Genomic DNA, 26,095 nt, shown 5'->3' with positions numbered 1-26,095 from the left:
TATATATTTTTGTATATAAATATATACACACCGCATATAAGGCTTATGGACCTATGTATGTCCATGGACTTATGGACGCCCTGTCACAGGGCGCTCTTTCCGTGGGGGCTGTAGGGTCGTTATCGGCTTCGGAACGGGATTCTCCTCTCGGTGGTGGCAGCGTCGTTGTTCGGTGTTCTGCCTTTGCCTCTATCGGCCCGATACCGGCGGGTGGACAAGGGAACAGGGTTAAGGAAGGGGGTGGTACGGAGATAGACGCGTGGTGGGCGTAAGCCAAGCGGGCTTGGCGATTGTAACGGGGGGGGGCACTCGTGTCACCACGTTACAGTATACATTTTTAAAGTGGAGGAAGGGGACTCTCGGTCGAGACCTCGATGAGAGAGGACGTCTGTGTGTTCCGTTTAAAGTGTACATCCTGAGTTAATTGTGTTGTTTCCGTGTGGCTCGTATCTGCTCTGCAGATCTGTTTGCTTTCATCCAGCACTCTTCTTTTTGTGGTCTACTAGAACTTCCTCTGCGCTAATCGGACGCTTTCCTCCGCCGCCCCACGGGGCCGGAGGCTCCTCCTAACATCGTGGACGTGGATGTTGATAACCAGGGTGGCTGGTCCTTGGTCAGTTCTAAAAAGAAATCTTTGAATAAAAGGAATGGCAGTCATTCAGGAGAAGCTACTAAGAGGTGCGCGTCTCCAAACATCGAAGATAATAGTACCTTGAAGCGGAAACCGGCCACCATGACGGACATTACAGCGCCACGTCGTGCTCCTCTGAGGTACCCTGCGGAGTATAAGGAGCCACTATAATTCTAACCCTCAAAAATGATCGATGTAAAAAAAGCAAGTCACAAAATATGATGTCCATCGCTAAAGTTGTGAATTCTCTAAAATCGGGTGCTCAGTCCATGCAGCCGTGTGGTTTCAACAGGGCTGAACAATAGTTAAGAAGCAAACCTATTCCTGGACTCTCCTGCTCTTCATGACGCTGGCATTTTGGCTTTTGTCCCCAGACAGAAGATTGAAAAAAAGGGCCTTCTCAGAGGCATTTGTCTCGATGTTAGTATGGAGGAACTTATGGAGCTCTTTCTTTCTCCATGCAAAATTACCTTTGCAAAACGATTAAACAGAAAGATACGTGACTCCAAGGAGATATCCTGGGTTCTGTCTGAAACCGTCCTCCTAATCTTTGAAGGATCTGTAGTTCCCGAGAAGATTCAGGTGTTCGAACTACTCAACAAAAATATTGAGCCTTACATCGAACGGGTGAGAACCTGTGTCAATTGTAGAGGCTATGGACACACCGCTTCTAGATGCAGAGGACCAACCATTTGTTTCCAATGTGGTGAACACAAAAAAGATGAACAGCACTCCTGTAACGCACCTGCTGGTTGTCTTCATTGCAAGGGTGATCACTCTACCTTACACCCGGATTGCCAAACCATGATCTTCAACCAAGAGGTTAATCGAACCCTTGCCTTCTATGATGTTTCTATATATGAAGCACTTACGCAAACCAAAGAGAAACTTGGTCTTGTAAAGCAAAGACCTCCAAGACAGTCATTCGCTAACTCATCCAATCCCTCATCATTTCCTTCTCTTCCTCCATCTACATCTAAAAAAGAATACACTTTGAGAACCATCGGTGGCATTCAGAAGGAACGCCCTGCCAGTCAATGGAATAACAATATCCTAAAAACGTATTCAAAAAATAATGCCATTGTCGGCAGCTCTTCTTCAATCATTTCGCTACCATTGGAATCTCCTCAGAAGGAATCATCTTCTGCTAAACTCGCATCGCATTCCTCCAAACCTTCAACATCCTCTCGTACAAACCGGGAAACAACCCAACAAAACAGCAGCTTAAAATCCAATTCTATTCCCACCAGAAAATTTCTCCTCAAGAACATCTCTTCCTCTTCAATCTTCAAAAACAAGTAAACATGGAGACTGCACAAACAGCCACTTTTAACGTTCTGTTTTAGAATTGCCGGAACATTGTCAGCAAGAAGCCAGATTTAGAGCTTATTTCGTCCTCATATGATGTTATAATTTGCGTTGAGACTTGGCTCAACCCCATCTTGTCATTGTCTTCCTGGTTTTTCTATAATCAGAAGAGACAGATCTTGTCGAAGGGACGGTGGTATCGCCATCTTCCTAAAGAAGAACCTCCTCTGGTCCCACATCAGCTCCATTTTCATCGATGATAACTTGACGGAATCACTCACCATCCGTATTAGTCTAAGCGACTTACATCTCACCATTTGTACATACTACAGACCCCCGTCTTCGGATTTCGATCAGGACAAGTGGTCTCAGGCAACAAGTTCAACAGCAAGGACCATTTATTTTGGTCGGTGACTTTAACTGTCACCATGAAGCATGGAACTGCATAAATAATTCACGGGCAGGGGAACATTTTCTTCAAGTTCTTGAAGACACAAATTACATGATTCACAACACCAACACCTTGACATATCTTGGACACTTTAACCAACAAGGCAGTAATCTTGATCTTGTCATTTCTCCCTGTAATTTTGCTCACAAAATACTTACTTCTCGTGCAGACTACCCGTTTCATCTTCAAACAACGGCGGAACAGACTCACTACAAAACGAACTGACTGGCGCGCTTACTCTGACCATCTTGAATCTCTCACTCCTGTTCTCCTCTCTAGGGAGTTTCTTGACTTACATCCTCTCAATCAGTACTCTATCTTCGTTGAGATGATTCAACAATCTACTGAATCTGCTAACCCTGCTTCAAAAAGACATTCTAACGGTCGTTCCAAAAATCCTGTTCCATGGTAGGATCAGGAGTGCAGCAAGGTGATTCGTCTTAGAAAGGCCTGCCTTTTCAAATGGCGACACACCGGTTCCTTTCAAGATCGGATTGCTTACAGTAAACAGCGGGCTTCCACTAGAAAAATTCTCAGGAAGAAGAAGAAGGAGAGTTTTCAAAAAATGGCCAGTGAACTGAACCGGCAGTCGGATTTAGGCCTTTTCTGGAAACGGATCAAGGTCTTTAAAGACAAGTGGACTAATTCTACTGCTCCCACTCAACAGTCCAGCCTCAAAGATTACCATAATCTGATCGATAAACTTTGCCCGCCTTGGGCCTCCCGTTGCGTCACTCTCTCTACCCGAAATTCCAACTCTTTTCTCGACACAGGCTTCACCCTCTTTGAGTTAAACTCCGCTTTGAATAAGGTTAACTGCAAATTGGCTCCAGGTCCAGACCCCATCGACTACCAACTTATTAGACTCCTTCCTCTTAAGTGGAAGCTGTCACTATTGGACATCTTTAATTCTATTTACGAGAACAACTTGTTCTCAGTGCAATGGCATGACAATACCGTCTTCTTCATACCCAAGCCGAATCAAAAAGGTCTTCGCCCTATCACATTCTCTTCCAACCCATGCAAATTACTTGACAGATTAATTTCTCAGAGACTCTATTCGTGGCTCGAGTCGATGGGTCTTCTGCCGGAACTTCAGTCTGGTTTCCGTAAAAGCAGATCCATCGCTGACAATATTCTTGCCCTCACAACCCTGGCGCACACCAACCTACTTAATCGGCGCACTACGGCTGCCGCTTTTATTGACATTGATTCAGCCTTTGATCGTGTCCTACCAGACCTATTGTTAGCAAAACTTGAGTTACTAGGGATTTCTACCAACCCCCTTCACTTCATCGCCAATTTACTTTCGGGCAGAAGATCTCATTTCCAGGTGCGGGATGATAGAGGACCCCCACTTGAGATCACACGGCACACGAATATTGGCGTTCAGTAAGGCGGCGCCCTCAGTCCCCTGCTGTTCATTCTCTACATTGCAGGCATCGACGGCAATCTTCCTAGCAACATTCGAGTATACAAATATGCCGACGATATTGTTATTTGTGCCACTGGCGATGATCCGAGAGGTAGCACTGCATCCCTGGAAACTGCTATCAACATACTAAGCAAAGACCTTGAGCAAATAGGCCTTAGCATCGCAGCCCATAAAACTAAACTGCTCATAATCAGTGGCAAGAGAAACTTTGCTGGCACACCTTCTATTAAGATTGGAGAATCCGTTATCTACAAATCGGTTAAGTTCCTAGGCATTCATCTAGATCAGAGACTTAACTTTTCTCACCACATCAATGAGTTATGTGCTCACACTCGCAAGACCCTTAACGTTATTAAGTTTCTTCGAGGCACCTGGTGGGGTGCTCATCCTGACACTCTTCTGTCCATATATAGAGGTCTCATTCGCTCCAAAATAGAACATTGTCTTCACATTTTTTCTCCTCACCAGCATGGGCTCCTCCAAAAACTGGAGAGAATCCAGCTAGCTGCCACTAGACTCTCACTGGGTTTGAGGAATTCCACACCTATCAACGTCACCCTCGCTGAAGCCAAACTTCCACCCCTTGCTCTACGTGGTGAGTACCTAGGTAAAAAGTATATTACAAAGATACTGACAAACTCTGCTCACTTTCTCAATAGTCAACTTGCTGCATATCTGTCCAGTATTGATAATCTCAGACCACAGATCCGTCGCCCTACTAATCTCATTACTCGTATCATTCAACAAATTTGGTCTTTGAAACCCCTTCTCATCAACTGTAAGGAGTGTTTGTTTGGATCTTATCAAGATCAGTCTGTACTCCCAGTTCTATGTGACACCACTATAGGGTTCAGTTTGAAAAATTCAGATGACATTAATTCAAAATTTCAAGAGATCCTTTCTACTAGTTATAGAGGATCCACCCCAATATTTACTGATGGTTCTAAAACACCAACAGGGATTTCCACTGGGGCTGCTTGGTTCTGCCCAGAGCTTGGGCAGGCAGAAGCTATGAGCATTCATTCTCATGCCTCAGTTTTTACTGCCGAATGCTTGGCTATTTCCAGAGCTCTTGACTTGGCAAAGAACCACCCAGATATGGCTTTTACTATCTTCACTGATTCGTTGAGCTGCACCCTTGCCATTCAAAATCCGACCAACTGCTTGTCCCACTATTACGCAAGATAGGTTCTCAACAAAATCAACCATTTTGGCGGGGTCTCTCTTCCTCATAAACCTAGACTTGTCTGAATACCTGCTCATCAGGGCTTAACTGGCAATGAAGAGGCTGACAAACTGGCTAAATGCGCTACTAATGCAGCTCACCATCCCTATTGGAAGTTGCCTCCTTAAGGCTTGCATATAGTTTATGCATCTCAAATGTGGGAAGCAACAGATGCTATCGGGAATAACAAGGCCCAATCAAGCAATCCTAAACCGACTGGCATAAAATACTTCAAGACATTCTTTCAAAGTAAGAGAAAGCCTCGGTTTACTGGGAAAAATTTACCGAGGGTAATCACCTCGTGGATCTATCGGGCTCAATCGGACCACTACAGTCGGGGGAGTCCCTCTTCAAGATTAGGCAAGCAAGCAGCCCTCTATGTCGCTGCGGTATCATGGAGGATAACCTCAATCACGTGTAGCGGATCTACACACTACGGTTTAAAGGAAAACACCACGCGAATTACTAATCAAATGAAACGTCTTTATTCGTAGCCCGTTTACAGGAGCCCACGTGTGGGGCGATGCCTCGGTACAGGAGAGGAAGATCTTCTGGACGCCACGCTTTTTGGAGGGAAGTCCCCGTTGCCGTGTAGGAGATGGCTGACTCGCTTTATTTTCGCGTGTGGCGTCGGCCGCTCTTCGCGCCTCTCGCGGATGTTGACAGGCGTGAGCAGGGCTGCCACACACGTACTCTGGCAGTGCCCTCTATTGGATCATCACCGACCTGAACTCATCAATGGTCTTCAGCGTCAGGGTTGGCAACCTCCCTGGTGCATAGAGACCTTTCTCGCCGGTCCACACCTCAAGGAACTATATATTATATCGCGTCTTTTACAGAAGAACAATATTTCTATTTATTTATATTTGTGTATATTAACTAAGTTTGTTCATCTCTTTTCTATTGACTTTTACAAATTTACTGTAAAGATATGTAATACTTATTGCTGTACCGGATCTATGAGCTTGTATGGAGCTTACGATCCTTTTTTTTTAAATAAATACAAATACAATAAAGTGGAGGAAGAAAAATAGATCGGTAAGTTATCGTTTAGTTTCCGCTGTTTTCCGATAGTCGGCGCTAGTGTTCCTGCCTATGTAGCGGATCCGTCACAGCCGATTCTATACTCAGTTCAACGAGACGAGTCACCAAGTCAAAACAAACAACTCCCTCGGTTTTCACGTGATCTGCGCTACGACTGCGGTCATTGGCTGTCACATGCTACAACTCAGGGCCAAGTTATGGTGGTTCCTTGCCGAGGGCCTTTGCATGCAGGGTCAGGCAGTTAAAGAATTTTACGATGCCATTTGGGGATCCGGAACCCGTAATACGGCCCTGCCCTGTTCACGTGCACGTGTTTATACTTGGTGACTCGTCTCGCTGAACGGAGTGTAGTACTAGCCATGCTGAACAACGTGGCAACGCCGCTCACGTGACAATCGGGAGTCCTATTTTCAAAAACAGAGTCCTGTGCTCGGAATTGTAATTAACGTCTTTTTTAATTAAAAGCTGTAGTAATATACGCTATTTTGTATTAATTATGTATAAACAATACGTAAACGTTGCTACTATGGCAAGTAGAAGTGATGTGGTAGTATAAAATTGTTATAAATGTGATATAAATTTTGTGTACTCTCGAAGTAGTTTGGTGTTGTGAAGCATGATATTTGAAATATTTACAGTGATTTCAAGAAAATTTAGGTATGAAGCAAAATGAAACCATCTTTGGATCAAATTGAAACATTTAAGAATTGATAAACGTGTATATAAGTGAATAAAAACCTTGAAACAAGCGAAATTATTGGAAGGAAACCAAAGAGGTTATGTGAAGTCCAGAGAGTATCCGAGAGTCTGGCGACGTTGATTGGCTGGGAGTCTGGGAGTCCGGGAGGCAGATAGAGTAGGGTTAGATGTTGATATATTCAGACCGGACTCCCGCAGTGTTGCCATTTTTACTTCAGCACGGCTAGTACTAGAGTCAGCTGTGGTTTGGTCATCTAAGCGGTTTCTAGAGTTTTTTACATTTTACAGTATTTTACGGTAAGATACGTATAAGACGTATAAAACGTATAATACCCTATGATCAACTTAACCAAACATTTGTGTTTACCAGATTTGCGCCATTTGCAGTTAAATTCAAGTTACAGTGACTGGTAAGTTCGATTGTTTTAAAAATATATAATTGAAAAATAAAGAAATAATCACAGGATAGCCTTAATTTATCTAAAAAGATGTATTTATGTTACAGAATACAGAATATAGTCCCCAAAAAATGAACTCCTCTACTAATAAAAATACTTGCGTAAGTAATCGTTGTTCATTATTGGAAAAATGATTTTTTGAGAATATTTACTGACAGTATGTTAAATAAAAAATGATCAGTTTTGATTGTTACGATCTGTCCTTCTGCCCAGTGGCTGAAATATTTCAAGCTTTTGTAAATCGCTAGGAGTTCTCGATCATATGTGCTGAATCGTTTTTGCGCTCCGTCCAGTTTCCTGGAAAAAAATCCTAATGGCTCCCAACTGCCATCGTTGTATTGCTCCAGCACTGCTCCTATAGCTAGGTCGGATGCGTCCGTTTTCAGAGCCAGTAGTGCTCCAGATTTAGGATAACGTAGTAACGTCGCCTTTGCCATCTGTTCCTTGCATACCTTAAATGCATTTTCCGCTGCGGGGTTCCATTTGATTGCCTTGTTATCTCTTTTCTTATATTCCGTAGTTAGTTAATTTAATGGAATCTCTGCCTCATCGGCTTTAGGTAAGAATCTGCGGTAAAAATTAATTACGCCTAGGAATCGTTTAAGGTCCTTAACCGTTTTTGGTTTGGGATATTCGCAGATGGTTTTCACTCGCTCGTCCAGCGGTGCTATACCATCACTGCTGACCTTGCACCCAAGATATTCTACCGTATCCTTGGCGAACTGGCATGTATTTAAATTTATTGTCAGACCGTGATCTTGAAGTCTCTTAAAAAGGAGTCGAAGATGCTGTTCGTGTTCAACCATATTTTTTGACGCCACGATTATATCGTCAATGTACCACCTACAGAACTCCAGATCCCGAAGGATAGAATCCATCCTCCGTTGGAACGTCTGCGCCACATTGCTTAGCCCGAAGGGCATCACCAGGTACAACCCGAATGGTGTAATCACTGCAGTTTTAGGTCGATCCTTTTCCGCGACAGGTATCTGATGATATGCCCTCCTGAGGTCAATAACGGAGAATACTCTGGCTGCTTTAAAATTTTGAATATCTTGAATATGCGGCAAGGGGTACTTATCTGACTCGGTGACGTTATTCAGTCTGCGGTAGTCCCCGCAAATTCTCCATTCGCCAGACTTTTTCCGCACCATATGCATCGGGCTGGCCCATTGGCTTTTCGATGGCTGAATCACGTTTTCTTTCAACAGTTGTTGGAATTCCCTTTTTTCTACCTCTAGCTTGTCCGGCGGCAAACGACGCGCTCTTTCAGCAATTGGTAGGCCTCGGGTAGTAATGAAATGGTAGACTCCTTCATGTTTTCCAGGTGTTGAATTTTGTATCCGGGTGATCTCTGAAACCTCTTTTAACAGTGCTTGGAATTTATATTTACTGTCTATTGTAGATACTATTGGGGTTTTTAGTTGAACTATTGTGCCAGTGCGGAACAGTGAGGTATTTGTATCCACAAGCCTGCGTCTACCTAAATCTACCAGCAGATTGTAGTATCTGAGGAAATCTGCACCTATGATGGCTCTACTTACGTCCGCGATAACGAACTTCCATGAAAATTATCTGCGCAGGCCTAGGGAAATTATTATCGTCCTGTTACCATATGTGTTTATCATTGACCCGTTTGCTGCGTACAACTTATAATTCGATGGAGTGATGCGTCGCCTGCTTTTATTCGGAATTACCGAGATGTCTGCGCCGGTATCTATTAAAAATGGTATCCTTGTTTCCTTATCCGTTATGATGAGACGATTCTGTTTCTGCGCGTCGCCACTAAACGTCTCCATTACCGACGACGCGTCTATTTTCCCTGATTGTCTCTTGCATCCGGTTCGGTCCAGTTGCAGGGCTGCTCACATTTAAACGATTTCTCTTTGAACCTCCGATGATAATAGCAGTGGTCCTGCCGGTGCGATCGGTAAGTGCGATCTCTGCTATGCCGGCGTGAGCTGCTACGACGTCTATAGAACGCTCCTCGACTGCGATTTCTTGATCGACTTTCGAAATTTTCCCGCACAATTGCTTCGAGTTGTTCCATTTTTTTGGTAAGGACTATTATTTCTGGATTTACACTATATGTCCCTGCACTCTGATGTGCGTGGATCTCGCCATCCGTAATGGCTGCCGCTTCTGGCCAAAATGACCTTTCCATTGTCTTATCGGCCAAGATGGCTAACTTCTCTAGCAGTCTTTGTAGCCATAAGGCCTATAACATATTTGCACTCACTTTTGTCCCTGCCAGGAGCTGCATCTCCCGCAATAACTCGGTGGATTTCCGTCCGTTTAATTCTATCCCTGACAGTAACTGCCGTAATTGCGTCTCTTCCGAAGACGCTAGCCGGTTAATCAACGCCTCCTTAATTTTAACGTAAGAGTCCTCGCCATCCGGTGCTGAAATGATGTCTGCAACCACTCTCACTCTAGAACTGTCTAAATGGCGAAGCACTGCCGCACACTTTACTGCGTCCGATTTTACCCCATATGCCAGAAATTCTTTCTCCAGCATTACAAACCACAATTTAGGGTCATCCTTCCAAAAGGTTGGAAGTTTCGCGCTGCGAAAATCATTGGCGTTGATTTCGATTGACGATCCAGCTTCCTCCGGCTTCATTTTTTATTAAAAACACGGGTTTCTGCACCAATTATGTAGCGGATCCGTTAGTGTTTCTGGTTCGGATAGAAAAAACTAGTCTTAGTATGTAGTATAAAGAATATATATATTTTATTTGTGCAGCGACTGGCTAGCGCGAACTTCTATCTAGCCGTTAAAACATTCTACGTTTTTCCTTTTTTTGAAATACATATTATTGAGATCAGTAACTGCATATATGTATAGCGTCTTGGGTTACTGCCAACTTTACAACTCTATACTCTATATAGATGGGAGAGTGCCGCCACACCTATGTAGGGGCCTTCGCCCATCCACGCCATGTCGGTGGTCACGGACCTTTATGAGCGCACCAGGTCAAACGGCCTTCTTGTTCTCCTCGACGTCCAGAACGCTTTCAACACAGTAACATGGAAGAGCATTGTCAGGAAAGCTAAAAAAGGCTTCCGCCTATGTTGATAGATTTGATCAGAGATTACCTTACTGATCGACGAATTATATGTATGCTCTACCTCGGAAGGCTCGGTGGAAATTCCTGTCTATGGGCAGTGACTATAGATAGTAGAAAACTGGACATGCCTTTGTTACCGAAGGGTCGTCATTTCTGGGGCGAGCACGCCCCAGTACACCGACGAGATACTGTTAAAGACTGCCAGCCCCTGTGTTAAAGTGCGGCCCGCCAAGTGGGCCCAGTGGGCCTGGGGTACGATCGGTAAATAGGAATGATGGATAATGTAGAATAGTGATATTACCCATTGTACCACCGAAAAAAAACTGTTATACCACCAACGAGATGATTTAGCTTTGCCACAGTACAATAATTATCTCGTCGGTGCTGCTTGGAAAACAATTATATTTTACCTTATAATTGTATTGCATTTTATTATAATATAATAAAACAATTATTGTAATAATGGATATTAAATAAATATATGAAAAATAAGAATATTTCATATGTAACATTCTGAAAAAAGACAACTGAATAAAAAATAATTCGAAAATTACTGTTATATTTATAAAACCACTCTAATCGTTATTTCATAATCGATACCACATGAATATATGAAAATTAAGAATATTTGGTACGTAACATTGTGAAAAAAATAGAAGAATTGAATAAAAAATAATTCGAAAATTACTGTTATATTTATGAAATAATGATTCTTAAACCAAACATATCATTTAACTGTTAACAGAGTTTCGTCCCTTAGCGTACTGTTAATAGGTGGGGGCATTTTTACCTTTTTCACAGGTAGTAGAAGTAGGTATTTTTAATAGAGAATGACACATTAAGCGCTTAGTGTATTTCGCGACATCGTGGAAACAAGAACGCCTTTTTGAAAACGAAGTGTAGAAGTATAGAGAAGTGGGAAGTATAGAGTGTACTGATAGTAGAGCAGTACGAATCCTTAACAAATAAGGAAATAATTTTATTGCATTAACTTTTTTTCGAGTGTGCAGTAGAAGTGTTGAGCGTAGTGACAGTGGAGTAGAAAATAATTTCATTTCATTATTTAAAATTGACAGGAAAATGACGATGAAATTAACTCATAGCTCGACTTGTATTTATAAAAATTGTGGTATGAGAAGTAGGGACAATATATTAAATGTCAAATTTTATCGTTTACCTGTCACTAAGAGAGATAAATTAATAACGTGGTTAGTAAACAGTGGTTGCGATCATCTGGCAGGGGAATCAGATGCAGAATTAAAGAAATTCCGAATGTGTAGCCAACATTTTCCGGAAACTGCAATTTGTCCAAGTGGTAGATTAAAAGCGAGTGCGGAACCAATAATACATGATGTGGAATCCAATGATGATACCCCGGATTCCGTCGGTCAGGAAATATATATTTTAAAACAAAAGTTAGGACGTCAAGATGTTGCAATTCAAGCTTTGACAAACGAAAATAAGATACTAAAGCGGACGAATAAAATAAAGAATAAGACGATTGTACGTTTACAAAATAAGCTAAAAATAATGACGGGAGGTTGTTTATCTGATAAAACTCTTCTAAATGCCTCTTCTAAAACGTCGAGTACAAGGCTTTTTACTTACATTTATAAGGATGCAATTATTTCATTCGCCGCGATCTTCTTATACCGAAGAAGCGCAGCAATTAGTTAAAAAAATGCATTATACTTCACCAAGTTTGTACGCAAAAATGCGTGAAGAATTTAATTTTATATTACCTAGTAGGAGTATTATTAGCAACTGGTTTAGCAGTATAGATTTATGGCCGGGAATTTGTAATATTTTGTATCGGAAATTGCAAACGAAAGTTGATTGCATGGATAATAGTGAACGCAACTGTGTTTTGCTATTTGATGAAATACGAATAAAGAAATGTTTTGATTTCCATGTACGTCGACAGAAAGTTGAAGGTTTTGAAGATTTAGGGTCGCTAGGATGTAGTAACAAAGTAGCGACTAATGCATTAGTTTTTATGGTCAGAGGTTTGTTACATAATTGGAAACAACCTGTAGCTTACTTCTTGACCAGTAATGCCGTAAAAAATATAAATTTATCATTTATTTTGGACGAAGTTATACAAGCAGTTTTGAGCACAGGATTAAAAATACGTGCTGTTGTTTGTGATCAAGGCAGTAATAATCAAAGTACAATTAAAAATAGAATTTCTGTTGATCGTCCTTATTTCATACATGGAAATCAAAAAATATATACTATTTTTGATATACCGCATATTTATAAATCCATTAGGAATCAACTTTTAAAATATGATATTCTTTATGATAGTAATAGAATTGCATCGTGGAATGACGTACGTTTATTATGGCAGTTGGAAGATGGTAAAGCAACGAGAGCTGCTTGTAAATTATCAGAAAAGCATGTAAATCCAAATAATTTTGAAAAAATGAAATGCCGTTTAGCTTTGCAAGTATTTAGTCGCAGAGTCTCGGCAGCTCTTTTAACCGCAGGAACAGTAAAAGGAATTAAAACTCAAACGGTGATGCATACTGCTGAATTTTTTACACTGCTTAATGATACTTTTGATTCTTTAAACAGCAGAAGTTGCAATAATCCTAATCCAAATAGTTGCGCATTATCAGAAATTCGATTAACTGCGGAAAATAATTTAAGAAAATTATTAACAGATTGTTCCAAGTGGCGTACTGTTACAAGTAATGGTCTGAAAATACCACCATGTTTTGAAGGCTTGGAAATTTCTATTAAATCAATCTTGCAATTATGGACAGATCTGAAATGCGAGGGAACTAAATTTTTAATGACATCCAGGGTGAATCAAGACCCAATTGAAAATTTATTTTCAATGATCCGTACATATGGTGGAACGTACAATCAAAATCCGTCCGCTAAAGCTTTTCGTTTGTCATTGCAAAAAAATATTGTAATTAATTTATCAAAACCTGCTCAATCTGCAAATTGTTTGGACGATGAAAATGACAGTTTACTTGCGCATTCTGAACACGGTGTAGCATCTAATGTTCAATTAATGCCAACAAGTACGTCATGTATTGCGACAGAGAACGAGCAGGAAACATCTATTGACGTTCAACAAATTACTATTGACGCATCATATAGTAATGACGAAACATTAGAAGCCTCTGCCGTTGAATATTTTGGAGGATTTATAGCCATGAAATGCGTTACTAGATCTGGTTGTGAACAATGTTCGATCTCGTTAATTAGTGAACATCATGAAACGGTACATGATAGGCAAATATTAACATTTTTCCGAGCCTATGAAACAAGTGATGGCGAACTAATGGGGCATTTATGTACTCCATCTCCAGAATTTTCATTTGTATTTAAAATAATGAACGCAATATTTGATAATTGTTATCCTAACATTAGAGAAAAATATGGAATACAACATACCTTGTTTCCATTAATGGTGGAAGCTGTGGATATGAAATATCCAGGTTGGTTTCAGCATGAAACTTGTAGTTCCCACCGGAAAGATCTTGCATATTATATGATGAAAGTTAAAATTCATAAAGATGTAATTTGGTTAGGAAATAAAGTCAGAAGAAATGATTATCACCATAAACCTGTACAAAAATTAATAAATGTACAAAGCATGTGAAATTGTAATTTTTTTTTTCATCAGTCGATGCATTTTTATATCCTCTTTTAAAAAGTATTAGGAGTCTTAGGTCGGAAATGGATTCATTTAGAAGTTATGAACACTGTGCGATGTTTTGAAGCAGGTAATATGCGTTTTGTCAGCACGTTTCCCCTTCTTAAGTAAAGGTCCTTCAAATCGGGGTGTTATAAATAGGACGAGCAGTCCAAGTCAAGGTCAGTTCCTTAACAGTCCTTGAAATCGTTACTTCGACTTTTGCTGAACGTTTTGAAAAAGCGAATGTAAGTACAGTGATTATTATTATTTCGTTGTTATTATTTTTTCTATAATCTTTCACAGAATATTGATCCTATATTTTAATAATCCTATATTAATTTATAACTTTCATTATACAAAATTAGAAAATGGGAAACAAAACAAGTAAACAACCCACGGTGGAGGAGCGCCCGGCGGAGGAACCCCCGGTGGAGGAGCGCCCGGCAGAGGAACCCACGGTGGAGAAGCGCCCGGCGGAGGAACCCCCGGCGGAGAAATCCCCGGCCGTGGCCGATATTAAGGTACCATTATTGTTAAATATGTACAACTGTTAGTGACAAGTGTATAGTGCATGTATGTACTATGTACTTTTCCACATATTCCTTGAAATAGATTTCGTGTGTATGTGTGTGTAAATTACGAATGTTATAAATGTATTTCATAATAAACCTTTTTATGAATTTTAGAAAAATAAAGAGCAGCAAAGAAGGAGGAAGATGCGCAGTAATAAAAAACTGAAGAAGCGGTTAAGAGCAATGCCGCCAGCCGTCTCAAGATATCCGGGGGGGTATGTATCCCACCCTCCCCCCCAACACACATCGCCGCCGCAACAGTACATATCGCCCCCGCCGCCGCAACATTACCCATCACCACCGCAGCCCGAGATGTACGCACATCCAATGTTGTGTATGTCCCAGCAGCCAGTTGTATACCACGGCCAGCAGCCTATTATATTCGTACCCCCGCAAACCCCACTGTATGTCCACCCGCAACCGGCAGTGTATGTACGGCAACCGACGACGCCGTACCAATATTATTAAATAAAAAATTTTATTACAATACATTTCTTTTCTTTTCGACACCTGTTACTGATTATATTATTATTATACATACCCTAAACTTAGAACTAGAGTTCGTCATTTATTAAAAAAATAATTGCCAATGAACTAAAGAGGGTTATTAAGTTACCTCCTTTAAAATATTTTACGTCTTAAAAAGTATCTCCGAAAGGTTTGTAAAACGAACTTAACTCGAATCACCGAAGAAATAATAATAGCATCGACCAGATAAAATATCATCTCATGTCTCATGATACAGTTCAGCACCGAACCTCGTCGTTGGTAAACTCACTGATTCTGGTTCTGTTTCTTACTGCAGCCGCAATATATTCTAGAGGGCGTACGAAAACGTCGACTTTTTTCGGTCCCGCGAACTCCCGTAAGGCTGGCAGTCTTTAACAGTATCTCGTCGGTGCCCAGTATGAAGAGAGGTTTCCACAGTCGGTATAACAGTCGTGCCTGTTTTGGCAGTTCTTCTGTTACCATACCTCACTGGTAGAACTACCTTATCGATTACGGTAAGGTGAAGAGACGCACGCACATATAGTATGACTGCAATGTTGTCACATCTGTTTCCATATGTATTGCAACTATTATTCGTACTTCACACACAAGCATATATCTGCTTTCATCCGTGTGCGCTATCGCTTCGGTGCTTTCCACCGTCAATTCATATATTCTGACGCGAGTCCCGAGCAATCTGACGATGAATGCAAAAGTCACAATCAGAAGGTCGAGTTCGAATCCCACGGAGACAATTTTATTTTTAATTAGTGTGTAACCTCTTAAAAAAATGAAAGCTTGATAATTATTAATTTGTGAAGTATTTAAACAAAAGGGAGGAGAATTTTTCTTTTTTAATATGTAAATGCTATATTATATCCGTACGTCTTTAAGAAAAGATATAAGAATACATACATATATACAGAAATTTCATTCTTTATCAAATAAGTGTTTTATGCAATCTTTAATATTTATAAATGCAACAAACGAGCATAGAAAATGAAGGAAATTAAAGTAAGTACATATTTTCGATAGTGTTAGTAGTCCTGAGGCAATGTATCAGAGTGCTAAGGTCTGACGGTTTTGTACCAGGTTCAAATCCCTCTGTAGACATTAATTTTTTTTACATTGATAATATTTTTATTCAATTTCTAGAACTGTCCGTAAACCATGTATAAGGAAAAAGTGATTCAGAACATATTAAAAAATTGTTGAAACCATTTGATGATAGTATATCAGATGATTACATTATAACATTTGTTTATATGACATATACGGTGTTTCACTTTAATTCATTACTATGCCGTAATATTTCAGTATTGGCAAGTGAACACACGATAGCACATATTCAATCGTAATGCTTTATTAGGAGCCAGCAGTTGAATTCTCGTTTGCAGGATAACGTTTTTTTTTCTAGGAATTAACTCGAGCATAGCTCGACAAAATAAGATATCTTGCGGCATACCTTTGACATGTATCTATCTCATTTTATCTCGTTGCGTGTATTCTCTTTCTTTGTCTACTGAGATATGGCAACGCTGAGCTGAAGGCTGTAAGCAAAAGGGTACAATCCTGGGTACCGAAGCAATCTTCTGTTATCGTCAACGCGTATTAGACTGTTATAGTGCGAAGTGTTTCACATTTTTATATTAGGATAGAGCAGATGGCGCTCGTTCTCGAGGCACAAATTCACGAGCCTTTGAGAACAAAGGCATGTCCAGTCTTCTACTATCTATAGTCACTGCTATGGGGGAGTGTCCCAGGGGTCAGTGATCGGTCCCCTACTGTGGAATCTGGTGTACAACGGTCTCCTTAGGGCCAAAGTCAGGGAGAACGTACAGCTGGTTGGATACGCCGATGATATCGGCATCATTATTACTGGCAAGATCTGGAGAGCATCGTGGCCATTGCGGAAGTTACACCGTGCGAGACTTCACTCACAAGGAAACTTACGGAAGTGTAATTTACCGATTTTAATGAAACTTTGCATGCTTGTAGAACATCGAAAAATAATCGACGCGTATTTTTTTATTTCGGCAATGGTGCGGGTTTAAGGATAGCAACCACCCTATGAACGTTAGGGGTGGTCTCCAAGCATAGACAGAAAACAATCATTTAATTTAGAAGAAAAAATGCTTCTAGGGAGTGTTTGAGTATAGCTGATTCAGAATCTAATGTCAAAATCACAAAATTCAAAATGGCGGATCCAATATGGCGATTGCATCTCACGACGAAAGTGTGGTTCTCTCACTATTCGAGGTGCTTATTTATAGTGAGTCCCCTCGCCTCTCACTATTTCAGAAATTTATATATCCTCAATTTTTATAATTATTAATTTATGTAATATTTTCAGATTTTTTTTTTTGACAGAGAAGAAATACATTTATGTACGCAGACCACCTCCTGGTTAGGGAGTAGGCCCGGGTAGTGTGGGACTCAACAGGTGTTTACCAACCATATTCTGAAAAATGCGAATTCTAGTTTGTTAATATCTCTATCCGAGGTTCTGGGGCAAGTGCCATGCCGTTCCTCATGGTCCTCTTACCAGAAGAACTAAAATCTTTATCGCCGCGCGTTCCCTCGAAGATCGGCAATTGAACTCTCTATCACCGATCCATAAACAAAACATCCGCGACTCTTAGAATTCGTCGCATCTCAAGTACAACTACCGCCGGCCCAAGTCCGATGACAGACATATGGCTCGGGGTATCGATAGCCTAAAGAACCCTGGGAAGTCGGTTAAAGTCCTTGGGTCCTCCATAGAGGACTTGACGCTAACAAGTTTGAATCGTTACAGCATTTCCAATACCCACTAAAACCTCTCTCCGCACCGGCCACCGACACCTCCTGCGAACCCATAGGCCCATATTGGAGCATGTCGGTGTAAGCCACGACGGTGCTTCCCTCTCGCCCCAACGGTCTCGACTTATCCGACTTGTTTCGTCGAGCTTTTTCTTCGGGACGTGAGGACTACGTTGCAGCCTACTTTGTACTTCGCTGAGTGCTGCTGGAACTATGCTTTGTCCTTGCAGAATCTTTTTCTAACGTTGCGGCCTATAAATGAGAGCCGATTTCCTGAAAGTAAGACCTACGCTACCAAGTTTCAGGAGAGCCACCTCTGACTCCAAGCGAATATGTGAACGCGAGGTAGAAGTTCCGAAATTGTTGGCTTAGGGAAGAAAATCCTATGCTGCAAGTGGGATGGGTAGATCTATACTCCCACGATGATGTAAGAGTACCACGCTCAGAATGGCACCGGAAACGCGTGCGCGAGAGGAAAATTTGTTTTGGGCGTTTCAAGTTTCGCCGAAAAATCGAAGATCATCGTAAGGTTCGGGCTAGCCTGGAAGATTCTGTGCACCAGCAGCGGATCCGCACTTTTGGGCAACCTCACTCCTCGGTGCACAGATATCAAGCCAGGAACGGTGCGGGAAGCACAAACGCAAGAGGATAGATGCGTTTGAAACGCAAGTTACCATAGACTCGCCAAGCGGAGCGATTGAAAATTATGGATTAAAATTGGAGATTGGGGGTCGAAAATTAGATCCGAAAATTCAAGTTTCAGCTTTGGCGTCTCATAATTTACATAATAAATTTCGGAATTGGATTGAAATCCGGTCCAAGGATCAAGTTGAAATTAAAGTTATTAAATTATGATTACTTTGTTGAATTAAATTAGATTGCAATTAGTTTCTTAATTTCTTGGGAGTTAGTAAAAGCTGAGGCGTCCGTAGGGCATATTGAGAGTTTAAAATTTTAAAATTTAAGATTTGGAAATTGAGAGATCGAAATTTAATACTTAAATATTGGGATCCGATTTCAGAACTCCGAGTATTAGTAGATTAACAAATGTAAGGAATTAGGGGTCCGAATTGAACAAAACCTCCCTTCGCGGGACCGTGCCCGGAGGTCTGTGGCGAGCCGATTCCCGAGAGAGGGTGTCAGAAGGGTAATAGACAGACAGAAAGAAAATTTGCCTATCGCCAATCACCATGGTCACGCGCGCGGAACCTCTTTATAGGTCGCTGAGTTTGTAGCTGAGGCCTCCATTTTGAACCTGAGTAAGACGTCCTTTTCGCTGCCGCGGAACCGACACCAGCCCGATTCACAAATAGCAACTGTATCTCTATCCTACTTGCGTCAAAAGGAAATCAAATTGACCTGCTTTATTCCTTGGGCTCCGGCACCGCCCATTATGTAATAATAAACCATCGGAAGCCGTAGAGATGGACGCACAACACTCAAAGGCATTGCACAACACGCTGAAGGCTATCACCGATTAATTCAACCTATTAATTACGCGAAACAACTCGATGTCTGCACTTAATCTGTATACGTGACAGCTATTAACTGAAAAACCGCAACAAATCCGACAGAAAACGCATGCAAAACACGGAAAAAATGAACACATTTGTGGAGCGTACACGAAGCACGTCCGTTCACTTCGAAGGTCCGCTCGAGTGAATATTTTCTGATTTCTATTTTAAAAAGCACTCTTTTGTCATGAGACGTAATCGCCATATTGGATCCGCCATTTTGAATTTTGTGATTCTGATGTCAAATTCTGAATCAGCTGTTTTAAAACCTCGCTAGAAGAATTTTTTTGTAGGATAAACTTCCCGTGTATTTCTACCTGTGCGGTTTACGGCGACTCTTTCCCCCCTTTTCCCCGTTTGTCGAAGGGGAATATACATAAATATTATGGCTCAGCGGCAGCGGACACAGTACACGTACGTGTGCTTGAACATTAGCGAAAATAAAGAGCAAACGACTATTAGAAAACGTGTACCTGAGTTTCAATCGCCTCCTAGACGCCCCTCATTATCCAAATTCCTCCACAGAACTATGTAAGTATAGGGTACACTCGCGTGATCGCGTTCGGTATATGATACTGAGTGATTGTGAAATTAAACTTTGAATTGTGATTAAGTTTGCTTGTGATCGTTCCGTTTTATTGCGTTATCCGTGGACAAGGTTATCGCGGATAATTTGTGTTGTGGCAAACGTTGAAGCCGTGTTTTATTGTTGGACCGATTGGTCGAGTTAAATTCATATCGGCTATTATTAATTGCCACAATGGCGGACCGTTCCATGGTTCAAGATCTCAAGAACAAATTGAAAACGTTAAACTTCCTGACTTCAGGCACGAAGTGTGAATTATTGAAAAGGCTTTTGGAGGCGGAGCCGAATGTATTTTCCAACGGGGAGACGGTGGATCCACCATCGGGTTATGCTGCAGAGGTGCAAGATCTTCCTGATCGCGCGTCCGTAGAAAACGAGGCGGTACCCGATACAGTTCGCCGCGAGTTGGAACTGTTGAGAAGAGAGAAGGCTGTACTGGAAAGAGAGTTGCAGTTATTAAATCGTGAAAATGATTCTTGATCGAACTCGGTAGCAGCCGTTAGCAACGACCGAAATTCAAATTCAACCGTTCCGATTAGGGCGACTAGCGACCTACTTGTCGAGTTCGGCGGAATGGCAACTTCCAAACATGGGAAAAACAAGTGACCTTGCTTCGTCGAACATACAGCTTGGATGATGATATGACAAAAATTTTAATTGGCTCAAAATTAAAGGGAAAAGCGCTGCGATGGTTCCACTCCAACCCCGATTATTTGGAAATGCCCATCGAAGAGTTTTTCGAAGACATGCGCTCGATGTTTGACCACCGACCAAGTAGGCTTGCATTGCGTCGTGAATTTGAGCAGCGTAAATGGCAAAGCAATGAACCGTTCTCTGATTACTTCCACGACAAGGTTATTTTGGCTAATTGCGTCCCCGTTGACAAAGAAGAGATAATCGACTGCATTATTGACGGCATCTCCCATTATCGGTTGCGGGATCAAGCAAGAATGCAAAGCTTTAGAACAAAAACTGCTCTATTAGAGTCCTTTGAGAAAATTAGCCTCCGCGCAGACCATCGGGAATGAGTGCATCAGCAGGATAATATCCGCAAGAGAGACCGGACGGAATTAAAATAGCGGGACCATGCGAAGCCTCCCGAAAATACGTCAAGGCGATGCTTTAACTGTTTCCAACCCGGGCACTGTTTCCAGCGGACTGCCCTCGACCACAACGGCAGAAAGGAACTTGTTTTGGTTGCGGCAGTACTGGCCACCACATCAGGGATTGTCCAAGGAAGGAAGCGCCTTCAAGGAGTATCAACTCCCTGTAACGTATGACGTATTTGTCGAAAATGGCGTGCGAAAAAAGTTCGAAATTGCCTCGTTAATAGATTCGGGTTCTCCAGTGAACTTGATTAAGAGTTGATTTGTGCCTAGCACCGCGCGATCTCCCGCGTCTTTGAGTGATTGTAGCCGAGCCGAGCCATCGAATATAAGTTAAGGCATTTATTACATTTCTTTGGTATTAGTATCTGCGATTCGCTATTAGTTCTGTGATACATATATAGTTTTGTTTTATTTAGAATGACAAGGCGATTATTATTAGATGTTTCCATTATTAGTTGTATTTATATATTATTTCCGTTCTATTAAATATAATTTTAATTAATCGTACTCAATTTTGTCTTATGTCGACTAACCTGAGAATTTAATAAATTAACTGTTACGAGCCGGAGGGGGCGGCTGCGTAGCCGGGGCTTAATCTCGGTTATGGTAATTGTTAATGGCTTGACCAGTGTTGTTATTAACACTGGGAGCCTAAGGAAGTAGACGTGGAGACCAACCTACGTATGGCTAATGTAGGGAGCCTCAGGAGGTTGGTTATAGTGGACGAACCTACGTATGACTAACGTAGGGAGCCACAGGAAAGGTGAAGACGTGAGGACGAACCTACGTATGGCTAACGTAGGGAGCCTCAGGAGTGTGATATGCAGACGAACCTACGTATGGCTAACGTACAGAGCCGCAGGAAATGTTAGTATTAGGTTTCGTAACTTGATTGATGTACCTCGAGCGGTAAAGGTACACCTTAGTGGGTTTCTGGACTAGTCAATATAATTAGACAATATTAGATAAGTTAAAATAATATGAGTTTATTCTCTATTCCGGGACCTTACAATTGTTGTGTGTAATTGTCACGGTGTTCACTAAATTAAACTCTAAGTTGCAAGTTTAAATGAATTGAATAATAAAAGTTTAGTTTCGATTCCGCGGAACAAGAATCTAATCCTTCTCGGTTTTCACGAACGCGAGCAAACGGGGGCGGACTACAACGATCAGAATAATGCTTAACAGCAGACAACGTGCTGTATAGTTGTTAAGTGCTTGAAAGATTATTCGTAAGAGAAACGTACTGACGTGTATCGAACTGATTCTAGACTTCAACTAGACCCGAGGTGCCCTTGTCGCCATTCTTTTTATACTCAAAAATTAGAGTAAAAAGAGTGGTGGGGACTGACTCTACGTGACCCGTCGAACCGCGCCTTTGCTTTGCGTTGGTTTCGAATTTTCTAGAAGACGGTTGGTGTCGGGTGCGCACATCCGATTCCATATAAGGAAATTTTTTGAGAAGGGTTTATAACACCATATAAGGAAATTTCCGAGACGGATACGTAACATAACAAAGAATAAAAATTCCACAACGTGAAAGAGAGTTTAAGCAAAACAATAATCCTGAAGACTCATATGCGCTACTTGCAAATGTTGAAAAAGATCCAAAAAAGAGAACCCTCCGTAACTGGCAGCAGGAGTGACGGGAATCTACAAAAGGCCTTTAGACACATCGTCTGATACCCAGAATCGTGGATTGGCTAGGCTGGGGTTCCAATCGTCTGGATTTTCACCTCACCCAAGTTTTAACTGGACAAGGTTGTTTTGGAAATTACTTTCACCGCATTAAAAAAGAAGAGACTCAGTTTTGTTGGTTCTGCCCAGGTGTGATAGATGATCCGGAACATTTCCTCTTCCACTGCACACAGTGGAATCTAGAAAGGGAAAATTTATGTAGAGATACCGGTCTGCCATTTACGATAGATACCTTCATTCCTCTACTGAAGGACCCAGACAAACACATACATGTAAAGAAATATGCCACAACATGCCTGAATGAGAAGAAGGTTTTTGAGAAGCAGCGACCCAGGAATGGAAGAGGCGCACAAGCAGACGGCAGGCCCAGTTTGGCAACTAGCTGAATAAAGCTACCTGAAGCAAAAAAGTAAACCCAATGGCACAGGGGTGCATTTATGTTTGTATGTCATGTGGCTATTATTATTATATGTGTTGACTGTATATTATGACTGTATATTCTGGTTTTTCTTTATTTATTTAGTTACTTATTCCTGACTTTATTTATCCATTTATGTCTGAAGTTGAGATTTTTGAAGCTGTCGGGGTGACTGAAGCTTCCAGGTTTTTTGATTGTAATGCTTAGTTTATTCACTGAGTCGTAAAATAAAGTCAGTTTAGGTTTTTGAACAAGCCGTAGTTTACAGATTAATTTGTAGCTCGTTCTTCAGCGTCTGCACTCCCGTATCTCTCTCCTTTTAGTTTTGTTAATTTCGCGATCTTTACTCTTTCGTTCTTTTCTAATAAGTGGTGAGCACGTAGCTCTTAAGCAGAAAATCCAGTGCGGTGAGAGAGAGAGCGGTGGTGGGGACGGTGGAAGAGCGAGCTCCTTACATAGCGGTAATTTAAGAACTAATCAGCAGAACGCAATTATCGGCCGATAATTCCGATTCATAACAATTTACTTATTTTATTATCTCTTTTTATCTACTTCTGATTTTAATTACTTTTTATTTTATCTGTTCCTGACTTTATTTATTTTATCTACTTCTGAACCGTTAGAGGAACCTGTGACGTTAGAGGAGTAGTGTGTAAAATAGTCATAAAGGTTGTTGGGAGTATCAAGTGAATGGATGCTTCCCGAGAGCGTGAAGCAGATCAGGTTGGCCGTGTTAGCGTCAGCACGTGTGCAAGGGTTGACACGTGGCAGGGTCAATGCATTTGGGGCTTTGACCTGCTTTTCAAGGATTTCTTAGGATTCTTTAGGCTATCGATACCCCGAGCCATATGTCTGTCATCGGACTTGGGCCGGCGGTAGTTGATACTTGAGGTGCGACGAATTCTAAGAGTCGTGGATGTTTTGTTTATGGAACGGCGATAGAGAGTTCGATCGCCGATCCTCAAAGGAACGCGCGTGTGGCCGATGAACCGAAGTCATGGTGCTGCGTGGCACGTGTAAAAAAATAAGGATTTTCTAGAAGGATCTGGCCACGGAGTGGGGAAGGCATGGCTTTCTGGTAAGAGGACTGTGATGAACCCCACGGCACTTACCCCAGAACTTTCAAACGTTTAGCATCTGACCAAATTTCTAACAAGCATGTACGACATTTGCTCCATTTACACGGCAGAATGTGATGCTATTTCCAGGGCACTGGATATAGTAATAGAAAACCCGGACAGGAGGTTCTGTATCTGCTCGGACTGCCTGCGTGCCATTATGGTAATAAATAGTACAAGTTTAACAGTAAAACAAAACAGACATATATCGGACATAAAGAACAAAATAGTCCAAGCTCAGGCACATAATGGAGAATCAAGAACTGTTTTTATTTGGATCCCGTCATATTGTGGGATCCTTGGTAACGAGATGGCAGACTAACTGGCTAAGGAGGCCACAAGGATGGAACACGCCGATAGATATAAAGTTCCTTGCTCGGACCTGAGGGAAAGATTTACAAGGTATATGTGGGAAGACTCTGATGGGACTCTAAGAGCTCAGTTTAATACCAAACGCATAGAGTATTTCAACCAATTTTACGAACCAGGGAAGAAACCTAGGTATCATAAGTTAAATGAATCCAGGGAATTCATTGTTAGGTTCAGCAGGCTAAGGTCCAATTACCATAACTCGGAAGAATCCCTTTCTAGACTAGGTATAATAAGTAGCTCAAAATGTAAATGCAATCATCGAAAAGGAGATGTGCATCACGGGTCTGGTTCACTTTGTCGAAAATCATTTTGTCGACCATCACTTTGTCGACACTATCATTTTGTCGAGAATCATTTCGTCGATAATCACTTTGTCGACACGATCATTTTGTCGACACATTAGTAGTAATAGCTTTAGGTACTCCTCCTCTTTTAGGTACTATCAAGTGCATGACTTCCTACACCTAGGTCTATACAGTACAGCATTAAGTTTTTAAGACAAGTAGGACCACGACCGCCCACATTGCATGTCGGAAATGGAAGGCACGAGTAGCAGCTTGACTCAAATTCCTGTGGAAATATTATCTTCAATTAGAGGGGAAAAAAAATTAATCTAACTGGGTACTTGCTTACTGAAGAACGACACCGGAACTCCAGATTCTACTGGATTTGTGAAAAACACCCAGAATGTTCAGGCTACAACCTGGCTGTGGTTCAGCCTACAACCACACTTGTAGGTGATCAGCATTTTTTGATTGTGCGCTTGTCACCAAAGCTTGCGCCAAGATGAAAGAGTTGGGTCGCCTAACTAATGAAAAGCCTGCCCAAGTTATACAAAATATAAAAGCTACAACGTCACAGGAAGTTCTCTCTTGTCTCTCAAGCAACAACGCTTTGCGGCAACAAGTGAAACGGGCTCGCCGGATGTAGGCACCAGCAGAGCCATCTTCAGTTGACTTCTCTGTTCCAGAGGAACTAACATTAACTTTAAGTGGTCAACCATTCCTGTGCGACATTCGAATCGAAGGCGACAGAATATTAATGTTCTGTACATTGGACAATCTCAAGCATTTAGCAGGTGCCAAAAAATATTGGCTAATGGACGGCACGTTCAAAACAGTGCCTTTGCTTTTTAAGCAACTGTACACTCAGTCCCATCGAAGTTGTCGCGGTGAAGTTGGCTACAAATACACTGACGCATTCACGCCGCGTCGGTGAGTGAATGCGTGGCCAACTTCACTGCGACAACTTCGATGGGACTCAGTGTACACTGAGTTGCATTGAACTTGTCGCAATGAAGTTGGCTACAAATTCACTAACACATTCACGCCGCAGCGTCGGTGAACCGAACTCGCCATCGGCTCACCGACACGGCGTGAATGCGTTAGTGAATTTGTAGCCAACTTCACTGCGACAAGTTCAATGCAACTCAGTGTACAC

The 26,095-nt window shown here is 41.6% G+C and overlaps 1 protein-coding gene across 1 annotated transcript; it reads left to right on the top strand.

Moving 5' to 3' along the window:
* The first annotated feature begins 42 nt into the window (after positions 1-42).
* Positions 43-1,933, top strand: LOC114880435. Its single transcript, XM_029196432.2, has one exon. It carries the CDS (start codon positions 1,058-1,060, stop codon positions 1,931-1,933), a length of 876 nt encoding a protein of 291 aa, XP_029052265.2. The 5' UTR covers positions 43-1,057.
* The last annotated feature ends 24,162 nt before the right edge of the window (positions 1,934-26,095 follow it).

This window comes from Osmia bicornis, chromosome 1 (assembly GCF_907164935.1).
Source record: "Osmia bicornis bicornis chromosome 1, iOsmBic2.1, whole genome shotgun sequence".
NCBI lineage: Eukaryota > Metazoa > Arthropoda > Insecta > Hymenoptera > Megachilidae > Osmia > Osmia bicornis.
Note: the sequence above shows the minus strand (reverse complement) of the source record. Positions and strands in the feature narration are given on the sequence as shown.

Coding starts and splice junctions, on each gene's coding strand:
- LOC114880435 (XM_029196432.2), top strand. CDS start 1,058: ATGGAGGAACTTATGGAGCTCTTTCTTTCTCCATGCAAAATTACCTTT.